Here is a 24201-nt window from a genome sequence, read left to right on the forward strand (position 1 = left end):
AGGAAGACTCACGGGACTCAGCGTGTTGTGGTGCTCAGGGCTGTGACTTCCTACAGTGAAAGGAGGCCAAGCAAAATCAGCAAAGGAAAAAGGCCCATGAAGTGAATTTCAGGCACAAGCTGCTAAGAATCCTCTCCCAGTGGAGTCACAAAGGGTGTATATAATTCCTCCAGCAACAAGTTATGACACCAAATGTGAATGTTGTTTGCTAGCAAAGCTCATTGGTGGTTTTTATTTGTAGCTGGTCACATAGGCAACCTCTGCCTGGCATCTACCAAAATTCCAGACTCCCATAAGGAATTCGAGTGTTTAGCATAAACCATATTGTTTGTACAAATAGTTTAGATACAGTGAGCCACTCAGTTCTGGGAGCTGTGGGAACCCTCTCAAAATCCAAGTTCCCAGACATTAGGCCAAGGCCGACCTCACCAGCAGGCTTTTCTAAAGACCTCAGTCTCTGGACTGCTATGTTAACTCTTTTCTGCACACCTAGTATATCTGAAAATATCTTTGCCCTAACGTGTGATTGGTAGTTAATCTGGGTTTAGAATTCTAAGGTCAAAAATAACCGGGAATCTTTAAGTCATTGTTCCCATTGTCACCTGGCCTCTACTCCTGTTGAAAAGTGTGATGTTATTTTGATTCCCTTTCCTTTGTATGTCCAAGGATCTTATCTTTATCCTTTTCCTTTTAAACTTTCACAGTGATATATACTTTAGTGTGGTTCTCTATCTATTTGTGCTGGATTCCTGTAATCCAGAAATGTATATCCATAAGTTCTGGGAAAGTTCTTTCTATTAGTGTTTGTTATTTTCCAATTTTTATTTTTTATTTGTTTTTATTTCTTGCTTTTTAGAGCCGCACCCACAGTATATGGAGGTTCCCAGGCTAGGAGTCGAATCGGAGCTACAGCTGCCACAGCCACCAGTCTGTACCACAGCCACAGCAGTGCAGGATCCGAGCCACGTCTGCCACCTGCACCACAGCTCATAGCAATGCCAGATCCTTAACCCACTGAGCAAGGCCAGGGATCGAACCCACAACCTCATGGTTCCTAGTCGGTTTCATTTCCTCTGCGCCAAGACAGGAACCCATCCATTTCCAATTTTTAAATTGAGATAATTCACATATAGTGAGATTGATGCTTTTAAAGTGTACAGTTTAGGGTTTTTTTTTTTGTGTGTGTGTGTATTCACAAAGGTATGCAGCTGTCATTACTGTTTAATTCCAGAACATTTTCATTATCCCAGTAAGAAACCCTCTACCCTTTGGTTATTGCTCTCTATTCATCCCTCCCTTGTGCTCCTGGCAAGCCCTAATCTACTTTTCATCTCTAGGTTTGCCTATTCTGCGTATTTCATATAAATCAAACCATGCAGTATGTGGCCTTTTGTGTCTGATTTCTTGCACTTAGCATGTTTTCAAAGTTCATCCATGTTGTAGCATGTATCAGTGATTCATTCCTTTTAATGGCTGAATTATACCCCATCATAAGGAATTGGTAGACATTTGGGTTGTTTACACTTTTGGCTGTTACGAATAATGCTGCTATGAAGTTTGTGTATATGTTTTCATTTCGCTTGACTGTATATCTAGGAGTGAAATTACAGGGTCCTACGGTAACTGTATGCTTAACTTTTTGAGGAACAGCCAGAGTAGCTTCAATGTTTTCCATCCCCACTGGCAATATAAGTGTTCCACTTTCTCCATATTCTCACAAACACTTGTTGTTCTTCTTTTATTACAGCCATCCTAGGGGTGTGGTTGTGAAGTGGTATCTGGTAATTTTGATTTGTAGTTCTCTAAAGGTTAGTGAGGTCGAGCATCTTTTCAGGTGCCTATTGGCCATTTATAAATCTTTCAGTGAAATACAGAATTAAAAGTCCTTTATCCATTTAAAAGTTAGATTAACTTTTTATTGTTACAGTGTAAGAGTTCTTTGTGTATTCTGGATACTAGCCCCTTCTTTGATCTTTTAAAAACTTTACTATGATTTCCTTTTCTGTTTCTAGAACTCCTGTTAGTATGGTGTTGGACTCAGTAGATCAGTTTTAATTTCCTTACTTTTTCCTCTGTTCCTCAGTTTTGTATGTGCATGTATTTCTCTATATCCTACCTCTGGGAGAGTCTCTCAACTTAAACTCTCTATCTCTATCAAGTTCTTGTTTTGACTACCATGTTATGGGTGAGGTACGAACAAACTGCTGGGAAGCCTATGCCTGGGTGGAACTTGTTGACTGGCTGGCTGTCTTTGAGATCCACCTCGGGAGAGTATAAGCCCGGCTTGCTAAGCGCTGGATGGGAGAAAGGGGCTGGAGTTCTCCCTATCTATAGCTAAAGATATTCAGACTTTTTCTTACCTCACGTTTTCATGGTTTACACGACTCCTGTGTTTTGAGTCTGGTACAGTTTCCCAGAGAATAACTCTCCCATTTTTTATGGAGATGGGAGAAGGGTGGACCCTGTAGTTTGAGGAGAGTACCTGGGGATCTGACCTAGTTTCCCTGATTTCAGTCATCAGCCTCAGTGCTCTCTTTTGAGGGGTTGGTCACCTCTAATTTCTAGTTTTGCGGGACTCTGTAGGGTGAATTGCTCATGGTCAGTATCTCACCCTTGAAAGCATTTGGGTTTTGCCTTTTTGGTCTGAGCGTGTCACTTTGCTGCTGAGTTAGCAGCAAATCAAGTGGTTAGGTTAGGATCCTTGTGCAAAACACCTTCCATCCCATTGGAAAGTCCCGACGATGGAGGATTGATGTCCTTTCAGGCTGGAAGGGAGGGAGCTAATGAGTGAAGAAGGGATAGCCAGTGCCAGGAGTTGTCTTGCCACTTTATTTTATAGGATGAAACATGGTAAGGGCGAGGAGAGACACACAGTCATCACGGAAAGTGGGGCATTGAGTACTTAGTGTGAACCGTAACTCTCACATTCCTGGTTCCTTCAGAGAGATGTTTTTTATAACTAGTTCTGTTTATTTTCTAGGTGACTCCACTTGGCCTTACACTAAAATTCCTCTCATTCTTCACTGGCCTGGTTGACTTTATGCACCTGGATCCTAAGAAAGCTGGAACATATTTCTCGAATCAGCCAGTAAGAAATACTGCACTTATTTTTTCTTGATTTCAGTTGTGTCCCAACCAGCTGTCCAGTATCACAGCCAGCTGCTGGCAGGTCCTGGGACTGCCTGTGTACATGTGTTAGAGAGGCCAGGAGGGGATTGACAAGCCTTCTGGAAGGACCACAAGAAACTGTCAGAAAAATGGTTACTTCTGGGGGTTGAGAGTAGAGAAGGAGCCTGTGGAGAAGAAGCAGTTTGTGGTTTTTATTTCATACTTTTCCATATAGTTGGATTTTTTTTTTTTTGGATAGTGCATCTTTTGTACTTGTAATTCAAAGTGTTCTAGAAGAGTATTTAACATAGGAGAAGAAGATATATGATTAAATACAAAAATTTAGTTTAAAAAGTGCTGTAATATAGATTCTGTTTTGAAAAAAAAATCTTAAAATTGAATAAACCTGGTTAAAATACTGACCGATCATGTAGTCAGCTGTTAGTGATTATGTTTGGGTAATTTTTCTGCCATTATCTACATCATTCAAAATTTCTATAATGAACATGGATATTTGGAAAGAAAATCCCAATATATGTTAATCGGAGTTTTATTAAAAATCCTAAAATGATTTCTTTTTGTTTTGGGGGTTTTTTGTTTACTTGTTTCCTGGCCAAACTTGTGGCATGTGGAAGTTCCAGGCCAGGGATTGAACCTGCGCTACAGCAGTGACAACACTAGATCCTTAACTACTAGGCCACCAGGGAACTCCCCTGTTTAACAGTTCTGTTTTAACAGTAACACATGTTAATGGAAGCAATAGAGATTTTTTTTTTTGTGAGTAAAAGTAGGTTTTCCCACCACATAGTGATAATATCGTTAACTTTTTGGTGAACCTCTTTCTAATTAAGTGTTTTCTCCTATAGTCATCTTTGTGTACAGGGTTGAGACATTTTATGACCTCGTGATCAGAGCAGGCTGTTTCCGGTGTGTTTCAGATGAATTTCTGATAAAGAGATGTCAGTGCCTGACGTCTGTTGCATATGCATTATTAGCTTCATGGTGTTAAGGAGACCTTGGTCTGTGTATTATTCCTGGCCTAGAGTAAGCGTTGATTCAGTTGGACATAATTCCTCTGGGACATTCTTTTTGAATTTTCCACATACTGTTTGATTATATACGCTGGTTTTGCGCTTTGTCTGTAGCTTGGTCAGTGCACGGAGAGTCGTGATCCCAAAAGTCTTCTCCAGGGTGCTTCATCTCCTGTGGGCCTTGCCCTGCTCATCACATCCTCTCCCTTACCTAGGTGAGAGCCTGCGTCCTCTGTGTCCATCCTCGGACGAGAGATGTGCGACTGAGCCTGCGCCCCACCTTCCTGCAGCCCGGGCGCCCACTCACTGGGCTCTCCTGCCAGCAGCTGGGAGCTGTGCTGGAGGACGTTCCTGTCCAGGGCTTTTTTGGCAACGCTGGGGCCACCTTCAGGCTGAAGGATGGGACTCTGGCCTATGCCCGGGTAAGGAGCCCCTTTGTTTCATTAAGGTCTTATCACTAGGAGGACTTTTGGGACCTGAGTTCTTTTCTGCTTCCTTCATCCCTGGGTATGAGTTTCCTATTTTTGAGTTTCCCCAAGATAGCAGATAGTTCATAGGGACTAGAACAAGGTGTATTATATTAGAATCCCTTAGAATTGATTTGCTTTAATTGATAGCCTGGTTGGTGGTAGGTGTGAGAATGATTTAGGATCTATGCTAGGACTTAGCAAAGTTTTTTTAAAGGGCCAGATAGTAAATATTTAATTTATGTATTTATTTGTGGCTCTTTAGGGCCACACCTGTGGCATATGGAAGTTCCCAGGTGAGGGGTCAAATCAGAACTGCAGCTGCTGGCCTGCACCACAGCCATAACAATGCCAGATCCAAGCCGTGTCTGTGACCTACACCACAGCTCACGGCAATACCAGAGCCTTAACCTACTGAGCGAGGCCAGGGATCGAACCCATGCCCTCATGGATACTAGTCGTATTTGTTACCACTGAGCCAGATAGTAAATATTTTATGCTTGTGGACCATACGGACTCTGACTTCACTACTCAGGCTCTTCTGTTAATAGCCTGAAAGCAGCCATGGACAATGTGTGAGAAAGCATGGCTGTGTTCTGGTCAAACTTTTACTTTTAAAAATGGGCAGTTAATTGTGAGCTCTAATTTCTTGACCTGTGATCTAGATTTTTCTCTGACTTTATAGAGATTCTACAATAGTAAGAAGCAGTTCTTTCGTTGGGGAAATTATTTTAACAGGTGATCAGAATACTGGTTTTTTTTTTTTTTTGGTCAATGATAATATGGGTCATCTCCATGTCTGATTTAATGTCTGATTGCCTTGGACATGTTGCCCCTGGCTTGTCCTTAATCACTTGGTACTTTGTAGTTCAACCATCTCTCCAACTCTAAGAAAGCCTTCAAACCTGAGACCTTCAAGCCAGGGAACATTCACAAGTGTAGAATCATCGACTACAGCCGAATGGATGAAATGGTTTTGCTGTCTCTGCGGACGTAAGTCTGTCATTAATCCCTGGGGCTGCAGAGGCGTGCAGTGTCTCCTGGCCTTGCTTGATGAGGGGTTCCCGCTTGCCAACATGTTTTTGGTAGCCCTGAATTTTTGGCAGCCTCTGCCCTAATTTATTTGGTCTTGTATTTGCCTTTTGTTCTAGGTCTGTTATCGAAGCTCAGTTCCTTAGGTATCATGATATCAAACCTGGGGCCTTGGTAAAGGTAAGACCTCAAGTATGTAATTAGATACTCCCCCACATTCAAATCTTAACTGTCAACTCATTAGGCCTCATGTAACACATTGAGTGAGAGTCATGCTCCTCGCCTCTGCCTGCTAACTGGAATTTCTTTTCTTTCTTTTTTGTCTTTTTAGAGCTGCATCTATGACATATGGAGTTTCCCAGGCTAGGGGTCGAATTGGAGCTATAGCTGCTGGCCTATACCACAACCATAGCAATACCAGATCTGAGCCATGTCTGTGACCTACACCACAGCTCATGGCAACTCTGGATCCTTAACTCACTGAGCAAGGCCAGGGATCGAACCCGTGTCCTCATGGATGCTAGTCAAATTCGTTTCTGCTGAGCCACAATGGGAACTCCTGGAATTTCTTTTTCTTCCCTTGGGTAACTTGTAATTAATTTCAAGGTAAGGTCTTGCTAGCACCACCCAGCTACGCAGAGACAGTTGGTCATCACTCCTCGGATTTGATGATGTTTATTAGGTCAGGTCAAAAGGTAGTTCTATGATAATTGAGCCACCCTGGATATTAGTAAGAGGCCAGTTCCAGTTGCCTCCCCTGAACATCCACTTAACCCCTTTGAGCAGCCCCCCTTTATATGTAGAGCTCATTCCTTAGGAGATGTAGTCCCCTGCACCGAAGAATGAGCCTGTAGGGCAGACAGAAAGAAGATGCTCACACAGAAAATGCCCACACAGAAGGATATGAAGGTTCTCATGGATAAGTCCTGTTGCATCCAGATCATTGTGGGGTATATGCTTTGCCCCATGAGATCTGGAATAACAGGCACTGTCAGCTCAGGAAGCTGGGCTTCAAAAGAGAGATATGAGATACCATGTTGTAAGAAATGTAGGAAAGAAATTCTTGAGACATCATGGCCTCTTTTCCTTTGACTCTTAGGGCAAAGTGCTAACCATAAAGCCTTATGGGATGCTGGTGAACATGGGCAGGGAAATCAGGGGCCTGGTACCCTCCCATGCACCTGGCCGACATCCTTATGAAGAATCCAGAGAAGAAGTACCACGTTGGGGATGAGGTCAAGTGCCGGGTGAGCCTCCTGAGGGTCACTGCTGGGGTTTTGGACAGATAGGAAGAGAGCAATGCCTCTTGGCTGAAGTTTCTGCCTTTTTCCGCAAAATGACCACATAATCTGCAGGGCTGTGCCTGGCATTGGGAAGAGAAAACTGGGTCCCTACTCTTTGGTAATTGTTAGTATAACTGAGAGTTAAAATATCCATCCTCGAAGAGAGCAGCAGACCATGTGGTTTGATGCTGTGTGCTGTGGTCCTGTTTCAGAAAGAGGAGAGGAAAGGGTAGGGCAGCAAGAATCATTGTTAATCAGTGCTTATCAGGTATATGCCAGGCACATAACATGCCTTATTTCATTTTATTCTTAAAATAGCCTTGTGAAGGAAGTCCGTTATTTTCATTTTGCAGGTGGGGAGAGTAAAACTTTGGAAAGCCAAGTGTCTTGCTCCCAGCCACACAGCTAATAAATGGCAGAACCAGTTTTCAAATTGAGCGCTTTATGACAATAATGTCTTCTAGATTTCTGGCAGAGGTGTGCCTTGAACTGGAAAGGATGGCTAGGATTTGGAAGGTTGAGGAGGAGCAAGGGATGTGTCAGGTATAGAAATAGCTCAGACAAAGCTGCTAAAACTTGAGTGTTTTATAGCAAAAGCTTGGATCCTGAGAGAAGCTTCATGGCCTGATGGTACGCAGTATTTAGGGCCTGGGGTGTGCAGACACTCAAAGTGATAGATTTTCTTATTTTCATCTTGTTTCATTATTGCATCAGCAAAGATACTGATTATCTGTTGGTATAAAATTTTATAGTAGTGAGGTCAGGAAGTTAGAGGAATTTCTCTGCCCTCAGGGAGAGGATCTTCTGAGGAATAAGAGATGGTTGGCTCGCTCAGTCTTAGTTTATAGCTGGTACCCAGCAGTATTGCGGTGGTAGACTGGTTCAGTCATTCATTCTGTTAGATGAGATACAATAACCTGGGAGGGAGAGGGAACTAAGACAGAGCAGAAGTAACGTGCATGGGACCCTCTGGAGGCGGGGTGGGATGATGAGCATTGCTGTGGGTCCAGGAGGGAATTTAAGGGAGGAGATACATTTGAAATAGAGATGAATGCTCCCTAGATTGTCATCCAGCAGGAAGCAGAAGGGTCTGCATCTGGGATTACTCTCAGAGGGGAAGAGAGTTTCTTGGGGACTGACCACGGCCCTCAGGTTCCAGGGCTGTAGGAATGACCAGCTCAGTGGCTCTCTTGATAGCAGATAACTTGGTGACGGCCAGTATCCTTCCCCTAGGTTTTGCTTTGTGACCCTGAAGCCAAGAGATTGATGATGACCCTGAAGAAAACCCTGGTTGAGTCCAAACTGCCTGCCATTACCTGCTATGCCGATGCCAAGCCTGGTCTGCAGACCCACGGCTTTATCCTCAGGGTCAAGGACTATGGCTGCATCGTGAAGTTCTACAATGACGTGCAGGGACTGGTGCCCAAGCACGAGCTCAGTGCCGAGTATGTCCCTGACCCAGAGAGCGTCTTTTACGCTGGCCAGGTAACCCTTTCCCTGGACAGGCCTACCCTTGGTGACCCCACAAACGGGTTGAAGGAGTAGGAGGCTGCCTTTTCAGGAATACGGAAGAGAGCATGTGGGGTAGTGGGCCTGAGCCAGCCAAGTGGAGAAGGTGGGGACAAAACAGAGAAGCCCTCAGGGGGGCTCAAAGGGAGCTGGCAAACTAACAGACCTCAGGCCCTCAACCTGGAGGAAATTAGTTTTTACCTATAATCGCTAGTGTCCCTCACATAAGAAATTGTTCTGAGGCCACTGTCATGACCGAGGGCAGTGCCCTAAATTTAGTGAGCCTGGGTCTATCTAGGAAAAGTAATTTTTTTTTTTGGTCTTTTTTGGGGGTGGGGGTGGGGCCGCACCTGTGGCACATGGAGTTTCCCAGGCTAGGGATCCAGTTGGAGCTGTAGCCGCCAGCTTACGCCACAGCCACGGCAACATGGGATCTGAGCTGTGTCTGTGACCTACACCACAGCTCACAGCAATACCAGATCCTTAACCCACTGAGCAAGGCCAGGGATCAAACCCGAGTCCTCATGGATACTAGCAGGGTTCGTTAACCACTGAGCCACGATGCGAACTCCTAGGAAAAATAATTTTTAAAACTAAGAGTTATATGAATCATTCATGTCTTTTTTTTTCACCCAAGAGGGTGACCTGGAGGGATTCTGTGTAGCTCTCAGTGTGTTTCTTTTCACCGCCTTCTGATCTGATCCAGGGTCTTGGTGGATCTCCCAAGGCCTCGGTGGTGCTAGTGGGGGCACCTCTCTCTCCAGGGCCAAGCAGGTGTGGTTTCTTGCCAGGTGGTGAAGGTTGTGGTGCTGAACTGTGAGCCGTCCAAAGAGAAGATGCTCCTGTCCTTCAGGCTGTCGAGTGATCCAAAGAAAGAAAGTGAGGGACACAGTCAGAAGAAAAAAAGAGCCCTTACTGCCGGGCAGGTACCTGGACTTTTCTAGACAAATTCTTGTAGGTTACCGAGGCAAAGAACTGACACATAGGGTCCTGGAGCCCATGGAGGGGAAGGACCCAGGGAGCTAGCTATGATTCTGGGGCTGTGTGTCAGAGTAAATGGAAGCTGTCTAGGAGAGGACTGTGCTCTTACATAGCCTGTCAGTGATGTGCCGCTGCCCTCTTCTCTCTGGTCCCTAGGGCCAGCCTGTAAGACGGTCTTTGCTTTAGGACCCAGTGGAGGGACTTGGAGAGGAGTGACATCAACACACAGATGGATCTTGCTGTGTGTGTGGGTTGTTGTGCCTGCTGGGTCTGTGGGGGTGGTTAGTGGGAGTGAGAGAAAGCTGCTTCTCTGATCTTGACTTCTCAGTCATCCCTGGTGCTGAAATTCGATGCCTCTGATCTCCACCTGACCCACACAAGGTTGCTCTCTGCTCAAGATAAGTACTCTTTGTTATCTTTCTCTTCCCTGGTAGTTGGTGGATGTGAAAGTTTTAGACAAGACCAAAGATGGGCTGGAGGTGGCCGTCCTGCCCCACAACATCCGTGCCTTCCTCCCCACACCTCATCTGTCAGACCACGTCGCCAACAGTCCACTGTTGTATCACTGGCTCCAGGCAGGCGACGTCCTTCACAGAGTCCTGTGTCTGAGTGAGACTGAGGGACGCGTTGTATCCTTTGCTGGTCTCTGAGGAGCCACGAAAGTTGCGGGACGTCTTGGGCCCTCAGGGGAGTGGAGGTCTTGAAGTCAGGCCCTGCTCTTAGTTGGAAACTCCATAGAAAAGAGATCGGCCACCTGACTTCAGAAGCACCTCCATAAAACTAAACCAGCAGCAAGGCTGCCCTCAGCCTCTTTCCCTGGTGGGAAGTAGAGCAAGATTGAGGTGCTGCTAGCAGATGCTGGTGGTCACGGTGGAGTGGGAATCCAGGGTGTGGGGAAGGGGGCCATGTGGCATGGCCCAGCAGGACACCCCGAGGACACATCCAGCTTTCTGGGGGCACTCAGTGCTTGCCCCTTGAGTTGGAACTGTTAGTACCTGCTGTCGTCTTTCCTCTCCTCCCCCTCCACCCTTGGAATGCAGATCTCACATGTTCCTTTTGGCATTAGTGCGGGTGCTTAGAAGGAAGACACTATCTCCTTTCTTACAGAATGTGAAAGAAAGTCTCCTTAGCATGAAGATAGGCAGAGGAGGTAAAACAGGGTTGATTAGTGCAAAGATGGAGGCGGGAGGGTTGTGTCATGGCCCATCCAGCTGCCACACCGCAGAGATGAGCCCTTCCCTTTCGGTCCCCTCTGATAATCTGGAGATGAATTAATAAGGAAAGGAATGAAGCTTGATTCCCAGCTTCAGTGTGCATCAGATTCACCTGGAGGGCTTGGTCCAGCCAGTTTGCTGGGCCCCACCCCAGCGTCTGATTCTGTAGGTGCCTAAGAATTTGCCTCAAGTTCCAGGTGATGCTGATGCTGCTGTTCTGCACACGTAGAGAATCATCGTAGTAGAGAGGGTGTAGAGTGGAGAAAGGAGGTGGGAGAGGTGGACTGGTCATCTGCTCTTTCTGGAACATTCCTTGATGAAGTGCTACTAGCTCCTTTGCAGGAAGCCAGCTTTGGTCTCTGCAGTAGAGGGTGGCCAGGACCCCAAGAGCTTCTCAGAAATCCATCCTGGAATGCTGCTTATTGGTTTTGTGAGGAGCATCAAGGACTATGGTGTGTTCATCCAGTTCCCCTCAGGTCTCAGTGGACTGGCCCCCAAAGCCGTAAGTTCATTTCCCTGCACAGGGGCCTTGAGGGAAGATGACAGGATCACAGAACCTGAGAGCAGGATGCTCTATTCTCTTGAAAGGTTTTCAGGGGCTTGACATAAGGGCGCCCGGCTGAGAGGGAGGGGGCTGAGATTTGGTCTACACTCCTCTTGCCCAGCCGTGTATCCTGGCTCAGGGCTGTGTCCTGGAGGAAGGGGGGGCGCCTTTTCTGCTTCATGCCACAGCATTGGGTAAGTCACTGGATGGTGGACTGTCCAGAATGGAAAGGTCCTAGCGACTCCCCCTCAGGGCTGCTGAGCAAACTGAGCCCCAGGGAGGGAGGAGTCCTCCCAAAGCTGATGGAAGATGGTGGTGAGCAAAGGGCTCATCACCCATTCCTGCCACAGACAGTTCCTAAGTGTTCCTTCCCTTCCCTGGGTGTGTCCCCTGATGTTTCTCCTGGCAGATCTCGCATCCCCTGCCAGAACTTTTTTTTTTTTTTTTTGACCTTTAGTCTTTTTAGGGCCGTACCCGTGGCATACAGAAGTTCCCAGGCTAGGGGTCTAATTGGAGCTATAGCTGCCGGCCTACACCACAGCCACAGCAACACCAGATCCGAGCTGCATCTGTGACCTACACCACAGCTCACGGCAATGCTAGATCCTTAACCTGCTGAGCAAGGCCAGGGATCGAACCCGCAACCTCATGGTTCCTAGTCGGGTTCATTAACCACTGAGCCACCACGGGAACTCCCCAGAACAGTCTTAAAAATGGGAACTGAGGGGTGGGCCCCAGAGACATGCCTAGTGAGGGGCAGAGTGTTGCTCTGGCTCCCCAGTAATGTCCCCTCTTGGCTGCGTGGCCTTAGAAGGCTGGGGTGGCAGGGAGGCCTCTCCTGCGATTTTATGGAAGGGAAGTAGAGCTGTGCTCGGAGGCATCCTGGTTCCCCTCACACACCTCTTTCTGGGTGTTTAAAATGAGTTGTCTTCAGAGAGACTTCCTTTCCCTACTTGATTTTGTGCCCATCTTCCCTTTAGATCATGAGTGACAAATTTGTTACCTCCACAAGTGACCACTTTGTCGAGGGACAGACAGTGGTTGCGAAGGTGACCAATGTGGACGAGGAGAAGCAGCGGATGCTGCTGTCGCTGCGGCTTTCAGACTGCACCCTGGGGGACCTGGCCACCACCAGCCTCCTCCTGCTGAGCCAGTGCCTGGAGGAGCAGCAGGGCGTCCGCAGCCTCATGAGCAACCGAGGTGGGGGAGAAGGGCGAACCTGAGAGTTGGGGTGGGGCGTGAGCATCGTCATTTGTTCCTGTCTATTCCCATGCATTGTTCGGCTTCTCTGATATTTAAAAAAAAAAGGGTAAACTTTTTGAAATGGAAGTAGAACCTCTCTAAAGTACACAAATCTTTTAGGGTACAGCTCAGTCAATGTTTGTAAAATGAACACCCCTGTTTAACTACCACTCAGATTCAGATAAAAGATCATTACTTATATTCCAGAAGTTCCCCTTGTGCTCCCTCCCAGTCCAGAATCAAGATTTCCCTGAGATCTATGGCCTCAGGTTTGCATTTATGTGATTCCTTTCACCTCTTCATTTTTTATTCCTTTATTCACCACATCTGTAGTGGATGATAAAATGGAACAGGGACCTGCTGGGAGGCCTCCTGAGGGGTTATTAATTTGACCCTGCTCAGCTTAGAGCTGTTGTGTAGGATTGTTGGAACCTCGACGGAGTTTGAGAAATAAGAAGTTTGAGAGGGGAGATTCCAAACAGAAAGAAAGAAATTTCCAAAACCAAAGGAAAGCCTGTGTTTCTGGCATTTGTTGGCTCTTTTCATGAATTGTGGCCAGGTGGGATTAGCTGCCTGTGTTGAGAGCTTTCATGAACATCAGACATTTTACCAGAAGCGATTCTGGGAGTTTCCGTCGTGGCTCAGAGGAAAACGAATCTGACTAGCATCCATGAGGACTCAGGTTCGATCCCTGGCCTGGCCTTGCTCAGTGGGTTAAGGATCCAGCATTGCTGTGAGCTGTGTAGGTTGCAGATGTGGCTGGGATCTGGTATTGATGTGGCTGTGGCGTAGGCTGGTGGCTACAGCTCCTATTTGACCCCTAGCCTGGGAACCTCCATATGCCACGGGTGTGGCCCTAAAAAAAAAGATACACACACACACAAAAAGCGATTATGTCTTCACAGTGGTTCTAGCTAGCACTCTGTGTTGGAAATATCCTCCGTGTGGCAGCCTATTTCCAGAGGGAAAGAACGGTGAGTGCTGGTTCATCTCTTGTTAATCACTGTTCCCTTTGGGTCTCTGGCAGACTCTGTGCTGATCCAGACGCTGGCTGAGATGACTCCAGGGATGGTCCTTGACCTGGAGGTGCAGGAGGTGTTGGAAGATGGCTCTGTGCTGTTCAGTGAGGGCCCTGTGCCTGGCCTGGTCCTGAGAGCCAGCAAATATCATCGGGCAGGTGAGCGCGTCTGTCTTGCCCATCAGGATTGGTGGGGGAAACCCTTTGCCCACTGCTCCCTCTTCTGAGCCCAGAATTTCTAAATATATAGGATAGGTGAGCTGATTCAATGGAAATTTTTGGCTTGCTTATTTTGTGTAAATGCAAATCAATGCAATAGCAAGCCTTCAGTTCTCGTGTTGGCTCAGTGGGTTAAGGACCCAACACAGTGTCTGCGAGGATGCGGGTTCAATCCCTGGCCTTGCTCAGTGGGTTAAGGATCTGGCATTGATGCAAGCTGTGGCATAGGTTGCAGATGCAGCTCCAGTTTGACCCTTAGGCAGGAAATTCCATATGCCACAGGTACAGACATAAAAAGAAAAAAAATCTTCTAGGTTCGCAAGCAGCAGCACACTAAAGGAGGTTTAGGTATGGATCTCTTTATTGTTATATTTGGGTAAATCTAGATTTCTGTTTATCAGGTGGCATAAATTACAGCATACCTGAACTTGAATTATGGGAGTTAGATCCTAGGTTTCCCTAGCTGATGTAGACCCAGGTCATAGGTTGTCTTTTTTGTGCGTAAGGGCTGCAGGGCTGCTGCTGGAGGGTTGCAGTCTCCCTTCCCCGCCACTCCAGGAGGGTGATCACGTTGTGTTTGGTTCTGTGCTGCAGGGCAGGAGGTGGAATCTGGGCAGAAAAAGAAGGTTGTAATCCTCAACGTTGATATGTTGAAGTTGGAAGTACATGTTTCCCTGCGCCGTGATTTGGTGAATAGAAGAGCTAAAAAGGTAAGCTTGCTGATTGATGACTTGTATTCCCACGGCTTCAGAGGCATCACACACCCTTTCAACCCCACACGCTTCTCAGATGCCTGTAGATAGAGGAACTTTATGCCTAGATTTGTCCAGGACATCCCCAGTGTATGCCTCTCCTCTGGTGTGGCTGTTAATAGCAGTGACTTCCACTCTGGTTCGGGTGATAAATCATGTGGGCACCCTGTCTTTAGCGCCAAGCAGGTACTATAGATGAGTGAAGTGTGCCAGGCGGGGTAGGGAGTGGTGGCCCTAGGACTCTGACACACTGTGGAGTGCACGCCTTGCCACAGAGGAGCAGAGACTACTCAGTTCCACGAGCTTGTTGCCACGTGAGAACATCTGGGTCTAGTGTTGCAAAGTCTTCGTGTTTTTTTGTTTTTTGTTTTTTTTTTTTTGGTCTTTCTAGGACCAAAGGTGCAGCATATGGAAGTTCCCAGGGTAGGAGTTGAAATGGAAGTGTAGGTGCCAGCCTACGCCACAGCTATAGCAGCGAGGGATCCAAGCCACGTCTGCGACTTACACTGCAGCTCATGGCAATGCTGGATCCTTAACCCACTGAGTGGGCCCACTGATCAAACCTATGTCCTCACCCTAACTCTAACCCTAACCCTAACCCTAACCCTAACCCTAACCCTATGTCCTGAGCTGCAATGGGAACTTGACAAAGTCTTTGAATTTTAAGAGAAGGCAGGATTCGTATTTTTTTACTTGAAATAAATGTGGGAAATGTCAGAAACTATTTTTTTTTAAAAACATCACATGAACCAAATAAAACATGTCTATGGGTAGTTCTGACTCCAGGCTGCTCATCTATATCCTCTTCTATACACTTTTGTGTGAGAGAAGAACCGGGTTTGAGGGAAGTCTCAGAACGAGTGGTTTTTTTCTCCTCGCGATAATATATTACATCATTGTCTAAAGCAGTTATTAAGCCCCTGTTTGCATAGGGTATGTTACAGAGAATTATATAGATGTAATCCTTAATCTCTAGTTGCTTTTAACTTTAAGACTTTGAGGGACAAAGAGAAATAGGAAACAACATTAGCCCCTCACTAAGCTTTCTAGCAGGTCCAGATTCCATTTTACCATCCAAGGGAAGCTGGCAGATATAAGCATGTGAGCACAGGCTACCTGCCCTGCACACAATAAGCTCTCAGTAATGACCCTTTTTGTTGAATGAGTGAAAGGAGGAGTAAATCGAGTGGAGACCTGCAGGACCCACAGTGTCTGAAAGCTGGAGAACCATTAGAGGTCACCTGGCTGTGCTTCCGAGTCACCTTGAAAGTTCTGCTTTCACTAGTTCTAACATAGGACCTAAAATCAAAAGAGAGGCTGACTCTAGGTGATTCTGATGTGGCACCTAGAGTGTAGTCAGGTCGCCTCCGTGCACAGGAGAGGGCTGAGTGGATGGAGTGCAGGCTAGTTTGTTACAGCTCAGATTAGCCTTGGGTCCCAGGGGCTCAGAGGGCTTCCCCAGTCCTCTCTGCCCAGTGGGTGATGAACGAGTACGTGTGCTCTGTGAGAAGTGGTTGTGACGGGTTTTCCATTTTCCAGCTGAGGAAAGGCGGCGAGTACCAGGCGGTTGTGCAGCACTTGGAAGAGACCTTTGCCATCGCCTCCTTGGTGGAGACTGGCCACCTGGCAGCTTTCTCCCTGACCTCTCACCTCAATGACACCTTCCGCTTTGACTCCGAGAAGTTGCAGGTGGGGCAGGGTGTCTCCCTGACCCTCAGTACCACAGAACCAGGAGTGACTGGTCTTCTTTTGGCCGTTGAGGGGCCAGCTGCCAAGAGGACCATGAGACAGACCCGGAAGGACTTGGAGACAGTCGATGAGGATGAGGAAGTGGATCCGGCTCTGGTTGTGGGGACTGTAAAGAAGCATACCCTGTCCATTGGGGACATGGTCACAGGGACTGTCAAGTCCATTAAGCCCACCCATGTGGTTGTGACCCTGGAAGATGGCATCGTGGGCTGTATCCACGCCTCCCACATTCTAGATGATGTTCCAGTGGGCATGTCTCCTACCACCAAGCTGAAAGTTGGGAAGAAGGTCACTGCCCGAGTGATTGGTGGGCGAGACATGAAGACGTTCAAGTATGGAGGCTTTGGGGGATGGGAGATTGTCGTGTCCTAATCGTGGGAGGCAAATGGAACTGAGGCAGGTTCCAAAAAGTTGCATACAAATTAGATTTTCTTATAGTTTACCAGAACATTCACCAAAGAATCCTTTTTATGTCTTTTTTTTTTTTTTTTAATGCTGTTATGATGTAGTGGTTAAGAGCATTGATTCAGAGTCAGCTCTGGGTTTGAATTCCAAATTGGCTACTACAATTCTGCAAGCATGATTTAAGTAGTTACTTAACTCTCTGAGTTTTATTTTCCGAATTTGTGAAGTGAGAGTCATGGTACTGACTACCTTGCTGGGCCGTTGACAAGATTGGAAGAGGGAACATGTCGCTGTGGTGCGCCTGGAGGGCTGTCTGGCACAGAGTTATTGCTCGGTGTATTCAGCAGTTAATGTAATCCATTCTCCACTGCATAGCCTAAATCTTGTTTACCTTAAATCTGGTGACAGTATGGTTTTGCAGCAGAAATCCTTGCTATAAGAAAAGCAAAAAAAAAAGGATTCAAAGTCTAGCCAGTAATTTGCATATTAATTTCACTAACTGTGGGATCTTTAGTAAGTCATTTGTCCTTGCCAGACCTCAGTTTTCTTATTTTTAGAATGAAAGAGTTGAAGAATATAGTCTGTAAGGAAAAATCTTTTCAGGGTTTAATATGACAATACTCAAAAATTAGATGAGCCAGCTCCTTAATATTTACTGATGCTTCAGGCCTGATGCATTACCAGTGGGTGGTGTGGCAGTGGAGCTGGTAGTTTTTAAGCTTGGTGTGGTGGGAAGTTAGAAATTCTGGTCTCCAGATCGTGGTGTTAGAGAGAATGAGAGAAATGATCTGACCTGTTTGTCTCTCCAGGTTTCTGCCAATAAGTCATCCCAGATTTATTCGAACCATCCCGGAGCTGAGTGTGCGGCCAAGGTGAGGGGAACTCCGGTGGTCTCGTGGAAGGAGCACGGGGCTTTGGAGTCAGGAGACTCAGATCTAGTCTTGTGTGTTGTTTGTTTTGGCTTCTGCGTTCAGAGGCTTGATGTGGGATCTTAGCTCCCAGACTAGGGACTGAACCCAGACTGCAGCCGTGAAAGTGCTAAATGCTAACCGCTAGACCACCAGGAAACTCCCAGAGTTCTAGTCTTGATTCAGCCAGTGTTGTGACTTACTTTGCTGCCCTCTGTCCTGGTTGTCTTACTTCTCTAGCAGGGATTATTTGTCTGACTCTCATAGGGCTAATTAGAGGGATTATGTGAAAATTAAAGTGAAAGTTATATTCAGGGTTTAAATATCAATGTAAAGGCTGATTTGATTGCAGGTCTGTTGACATGTAAGAAAAAGAAACATTTTTGCTCTCAGCCCAATTTTCTAGCTCAGAAATTCCCTAAATAAACACCATATAGCCAAGAATACCTATTCTTTGAGTGTGGACTGCTGCTGCCTGATGACTGAAATTTTAGGTCATGCTCTTTTGGGTCCAAAGGGATGTTCCGTGAGAAATTCTGAGTGAACTAGTAGAACTAGTAGTTCCATATAGAGCTGGATCCAACTTGTCTGGGGTCATTCTTTTTTTTTTTTTTTTTCTTTTTCTTCTGGCTGCATGTGGCATTATGATCCCAGGCCACAGCTGCAGCAACACCGGATCCCTAACCCACTGCGCTGGGTCAGGGGTCAAACTTGCATCACCACAGAGACACTGCTGCATCCCTAACCTGTGTGCCACAGCGGGAGCTCCTTTCTGGGGTCATTCTTTCAGAGGATCTTAAGCATGTTGATTCATAGGCCTATCTACTTCTGCTTCCCCCATTAAAAACAAACAAACAAACAAATAAACAAACAAACAAAAAAAACCCAGCCTCTTGGAACTGATAGGGCATCAGTGAGCAAAGCTAGATTCACAGGACCGTGCAAAGTGCCCCTGTAGCGTGAGGCCCGGATCCATCCAGACTCTAAGTCTTATGTGCCCAGGATGTTAGGAGAGGGCCTCTTAAGAAACTTTCCAAAGGTGGTCAGCATCCATATTTGGTCAGCATCCTGAAGGGCACAGAAAAGAAGTGGGATATTTCTGAGAAGGATTGCGTCTGAGGTAGGGAAATATTCTTGGAACCTTGAGTTCCAGATGCTAACAACACACTTGAACTTTAAAATAAGTCCTTTAGTTCCAGAATAATGAGATTTGGTGGATGCACACTCTCCGATTTGTTTAAACTGTGGTTTCCTTAGTTTTGTAGATTTGATTGTGTTCCTTTGTGGTAAAAACAGAGATGTCCTCATATTTGTTGTTTTAGCCTGCAGTGTCTTCACTTCTGAAGTGTGAGGTCTTGTTTAAGGGTTGCAGTCAAGTAGTTTTTTCAAGATAAGGGTAGATTTTTTAAAAAAATTTTATTGGAATATAGTTGATTTACAGTGTTGTGCTAGTTTCATATATACAGCAAAGTGATTCAGTTATACACAAATACTTATGTGTGTGTGTGTGTGTGTGTGTGTGTGTGTATACTCTTTTTTTTACCTTCTCTTCTATTATGGGTTATTATAAGATATTGATTATAGTTCCCTGTGTTATAACAGTAGGACCTTGTTGTTTATTATATAGTAGGTTTTTTTTTTTTTTTTCCTTTTTAGGGCCACACTAGTGGCATATGGAGGTTCCCAGGCTAGGGGTCATACTGGAGTTGTAGCCGCCGGCCTATGCCACAGCCACAGCAATGCCAGATCTAAGCCTCATCTGTGACTTACACCACAGCTCACTGCAACACTGGATCCTTAACCCAGTGAGCGAGGCCAGGGATTGAACCTGCAACTTCATGGTTCCTAATGGGGTTTGTTGACCGCTGAGCCATGACGGAAACTCCTGTGTAGTAGTTTGTATGCCAAACTCTTAATTTATTCCTCCCCAGCCCTTTTCCCTTTAGGTAACCAGTTTATTTTCCGTATCTTTGAGTCTACCTCTGTTTTATAAATAAGTTCATTTTTTTTTTGTTTTCCACATATAAGTAATATCATATGATATTTGTCTTTGGTGTAGTTCGCTAAGTATGATAATCTCTAGGTCTATCCATGTTTCTGCAAATGGCATTATTTCATTCTTTTTTATGGCTGAGTAATATTCCATTGTATGTATGTACTACACCTTCTTTATCCATTCATCTGTCGATAGATACATAGGTTGCTTCTATGGGTAGATATCTTAAAATAATGAATGCTGCAAGGGGCGTGTCAAAATCAGGAGGAAAAAACATGTATTTAATTGGTGGTGTTGACTTACTGAGGAAATGTAGTCGGTGTAATTGTTTTTCTGGCCACAGCTGTGGCACGCAGAATTACTCGGGTGAGGGATCAAACCCATACCACAGCAATGACCCCAGCTGCCGTGGTGTCAATGCCAGATTCTTAACCCGCTGAGCCACACAGGAACTCCAGTGTAGTCAGTATTTTTGTTCCCCACTCGTATATGGAGATCTTGTGAACAAACAGAATGTCCTGTGTGCTAGAGCTGAGCTCAGGGTTGGTGAGGGTCACTCAAGCCAGATAAGATGCTTCCTGCTCAGTTACTCCTTTGGAGGGGCAAAAGTTAGGGCAGAGCAGTTGAGGAGTCTTCACGTGTACCTCTGGAATTCCTGCTACAGTGGTTTTGATTTGTTTTTCCTTAATTATTAGTGATGTGGAGCATGTTTCCCTATGCTTTTTGGACATTAGGTATATATGTCTCTGGAGAGAAGTCTTTTCAAGTCCTGTTTTTCAGTCAGGTTTTTGTTGTTGTTATTGAATTGTAGCCTAATTTCTTATAAGGACATCAGTCATATCGGATTAAGGCCCACCCCGAGGACTTTGTTTTAACTTAATTGCCTCTTTAAATGCCTTATCTCCAAATACAGTCACATTCTGAGGTATTGGAAGTTGATACTTCAACATGTGAGTGTTGGTGGGTGGTGGTGGCGTGTGCCAGAATTCAGTTCATAGCAGGGACCTCAGTGTCAGCTATTGAGGGAATATGTTTTTTCATCCTAACTATATTTATATAAGCATCATAGATAATGAATGTAAATTGCCTGTTAGAGAGCAAGGCACATAGACATTCTGTGTGTGATTTTGTTTTTGTTTTTTTGTGGGTTCTTTTGTTTTTTTCATGGCCAAACCCACACACAGCATATGGAGGTTTCCAGGCTAGAGGTCGAATTGGAGCTGTAGCCACTGGCCTACACCATAGTCATAGCAATGCCAGATCCAAGCTGCATCTGCGACCTACACCACAGCTCACGGCAATGCTGGATCCTTAACCCACTGAACAAGGCCAGGGATTGAATCTATGTCCTCATGGATACTAACTAGTCAGATTCGTTTCTGCTGAGCCATGATGGGACCTCCCCTGTGTGTGTTTTAGTAAATAACATTTTACAGATTCTCCCTTCCCAGGCTTTTCCCTCTACCCCCAGAGAGTAAATTCTCCATTATTTGACATATATCCAGCTCTTGCTTATATATGTATATATTTTTTTCACACACACACACATAATCTATAAAAAGTTATTTTGTGTGTTGGAGTTCCCGTCGTGGCTCAGTGGTTAGCGAATCCGACTAGGAACCATGAGGTTGTGGGTTCGATCCCTGCCCTTGCTCAGTGGGTTAAGGATCCGGCATTGCCGTGAGCTGTGGTGTAGGTTGCAGACGCGGCTCGGATCCCGCGTTGCTATGGCTGTGGCGTAGGCCGGTGGCTACAGCTCCGATTCGACCCCTAGCCTGGGAACCTCCATATGCCGCGGGAGAGGCCCAAGAAATGGCAAAAAAACAGAAAAAAAAAAAAGCCAAAGAAAAAAAAGTTATTTTGTGTGGTTTTCAAATTTTACCTAAATAGAATGCTGTACTTAATATTCTGCAACTTGTTTTTTTCACTCAAAATTTTGTTTTTAGATTTGTTTTTGTGTCCAGAGTTAACATAGTAATCTGTCCTGTGACTGTGCTAAACCATATGTATATTCTCAAACTGATGGAGGACATTTAAGGTTGTTTCCAGTTCTCCCCTTTTACAAATAATGCCAGAGTGAACATCCTTGAATTTGTTCCATTGCTTATCCGTGCAGGGGTTTCTCCAGGGTGGAATTACTGGGTCATAGGATTATATGCATTTCTGCTTTACTAGTATGTGTTTCGTGAGTTTCTGTATTGTCCAGGGCGCGCTATATTATTGTACCATTTTATGGTTGGTTTCTGTTTTATTTTAGAATTTTGATTTGGTAAGCTAGGCTAGGTTGGAACAGTGGGAATTCTTTGATTCCTTTGAAGTAATTTGTAGACTGAAAACTTTCAGACCACATCTCCTTGTTGCTTTTCTAAGAAGAAAAGGAGGCTCAGGAAAGCAATAATGGCAAGGGAGCACAGGGGACAGAGCCCTGGATTTTTGAGTTGCGAGCTCTGATTTCAACTTCTGGGTCAGTTGCATCAAATGAATCGAATAATATCAGTCCTACCTCATTCACACATGAGAGTATTGTTACATTTAGTGGCAGATTATTTGTGAAAACATTTCTGAAAACTGTAAAGCAATAGCAGAAATATTGAAAGAACTAAAACAGTTTTGTTTCCTAAACTTATAAAGATTATGGTTGGCTGCCTAACTTAGCGCTTGTTCATACCTAGGTGAGTGAGTTGGAAAGGATTAGCTTTTGTGCAGGTATTGTGAACATTCTTTCCCCTCGAAGGAGAGAAATGGGGCCGTGCGTGGTGGGTGCGTCTGAGTTAGGGGAGTTCCGAACAGTTGATCCATGGCCACATGAGGGAGATAGTTTCAAGCTAGCAGCTTATCCAGAGGTTGTTTTACTCTTTTCTGTTGCCTTTCTGCAAACAGTGAGCTGAAGGAGGATGGCCACACTTCTCTCAACACTCACTCTGTTAGCCCCTTGGAGAAGATTAAACAGTACAAGGCTGGTCAGACTGTGACTTGCTTCTTGAAGAAGGTGAGTAGTGCATGCCCTGCAGTGTGATGCCATCCTTCTTACAGGAGAAGAGGGGGAGCAGCTGACAGTGACCATTCACACCAGGCATTGAATCTGTGTTTGTTGCCATGCTGGTTTGTGGGAAACAACAGAAGGCCTCTGCTCCTAGAAAACCTCCAGTCTAATCAAGGAGCTAAATTTATGGCTTGCAAAACAGCTAGTAAGCAACTCACAATTCCACATATCTATAGATTAATTGTATAAAATGGAAAGAAAAATATGTCATAGAGCAAAATTTTAAATCCAGTACTTTATCTTATATTAAATAATGTAAAATTCAAATTTCAGTATCCACAAAGTTTTTCAAAACACACACACAGAAATAAAATATTTTAGTTATTTATTTTTTGCTTTTTTTAGGGCTGCACTTGTGGCATGTGGAGGTTCCCAGCCTAGGGGTTGAATTGGAGCTACAGCTGCCAGCCTACACCCCAGCCACAGCAATGTCGGATCCGAGCCGCATCTGTGACCTACCCCACAGCTAGTCAGGCAAGGCCAGATCCTAGTCAGGTTCGCTAACCACTGAGCCATGAAGGAAACTGCAGAAATAAAATCTTTTAAATAAAAATAGAAGTATTTTATTTAAAATAAAGTGTTGGATTTTAGATTCTTGCCTCTTATGAAGTTCAGGAACAGTGCAAAGCAGTATGTAATTGGGAGCCAGATCATGTGTTCTAATGGCAGGTGGAATAGGAGTTGAGTAAAGGGAGGAGATCAGGGAGAACTGTACGATTGGAATATATAAGAGAGAGCGTTGGTCTGGGCTTGACCTTGAGGGATGATTCTTCCTTGCTTCCAGATGCTTCCTCCATGAGCTTCTATCTGAGTATGTCCATGGCTCTTGATCCCTTTGGTTACCTCTTGTCTGTAGATATTCATGAACCCAGGATGCCTCAGAGTGGTATTTAAAGCTCTTCATAATCTGACTTCACGAATCTGGTGTACCAATCACACTAAAAACCTCCTCTCTCTTTTCCCCTTCTTGTTTTTACTTCTATACCGGGGTACCCTCTATTCCTGTTGCCCACAACCCTGCCAGGTCCAGCACAGATAACCCTCCCTTCTTACTCCTTCTCCTGTAGCGTCCCATAGCGTTGTGTTCCATCATGTTGCTTGCTGCTCTAGTTATTTATCTGTCTTTATTTTTTTTTTTTAAGGGCTGCACCCACGGCATATGGAAGTTCCCAGGCTAGGGGTCGAATCAGAGCTACAGCTGCCAGTCACAGCTACACCACAGCAGTGCGGGATCCAAACTACGTCTGCAACCTACAGCACAGCTCAAGGCACCGCTGGATCCCCAACCCACTGAGCGAGGCCAGGGATCGAACCTGCATCCTCATGGTTACTAGTGGGATTCATTCTGCAGCACCATAATGGGGACTCCTCTAGTTATTTGCATATTCATTTGACTTGCTCTTTGTAAACTGTCAGCTCGCTGAAGGCAGAACCTGGCTTTTATTATCACTCTCATGGCATATACATAGTGGCTGCTTGGGAAATGTTTTGTTGAGTTGACTTGAAAATTGGGGTATATATTTGGGGCAGAACACTGTCAGTAGTGAAATTAATTTGATTTAGAAATGAGATGTTAGTCCCTAAAGTCACTGGGCACAGCACAGTTTGGAGGAGTTCACAGAGGTCAGTGGGATTGGTCCTGCTGCTTGAGGACGTTTCTGAGGCTTTTTTGCCTCCTCATCAGCTGAGGCACCAGGAGG

At 45.4% G+C, this 24201-nt stretch overlaps 1 protein-coding gene across 1 annotated transcript in view; it reads left to right on the forward strand.

Moving 5' to 3' along the window:
* The window catches only part of PDCD11 (programmed cell death 11), a 50032-nt gene that overhangs the window by 13106 nt on the left and 12725 nt on the right, over positions 1-24201 (forward strand). The window contains 16 exon segments of the mRNA XM_047762679.1: positions 2981-3088; positions 4355-4561; positions 5475-5599; positions 5758-5818; positions 6738-6806; positions 6808-6885; positions 8155-8406; positions 9222-9356; positions 9846-10040; positions 10957-11127; positions 12150-12369; positions 13439-13588; positions 14243-14358; positions 15940-16481; positions 17364-17426; positions 22339-22447. Coding sequence (XP_047618635.1) covers positions 2981-3088; positions 4355-4561; positions 5475-5599; positions 5758-5818; positions 6738-6806; positions 6808-6885; positions 8155-8406; positions 9222-9356; positions 9846-10040; positions 10957-11127; positions 12150-12369; positions 13439-13588; positions 14243-14358; positions 15940-16481; positions 17364-17426; positions 22339-22447 — 2601 coding nt within the window.

Source organism: Phacochoerus africanus, chromosome 15 (assembly GCF_016906955.1).
Source record: "Phacochoerus africanus isolate WHEZ1 chromosome 15, ROS_Pafr_v1, whole genome shotgun sequence".
Lineage (NCBI taxonomy): Eukaryota > Metazoa > Chordata > Mammalia > Artiodactyla > Suidae > Phacochoerus > Phacochoerus africanus.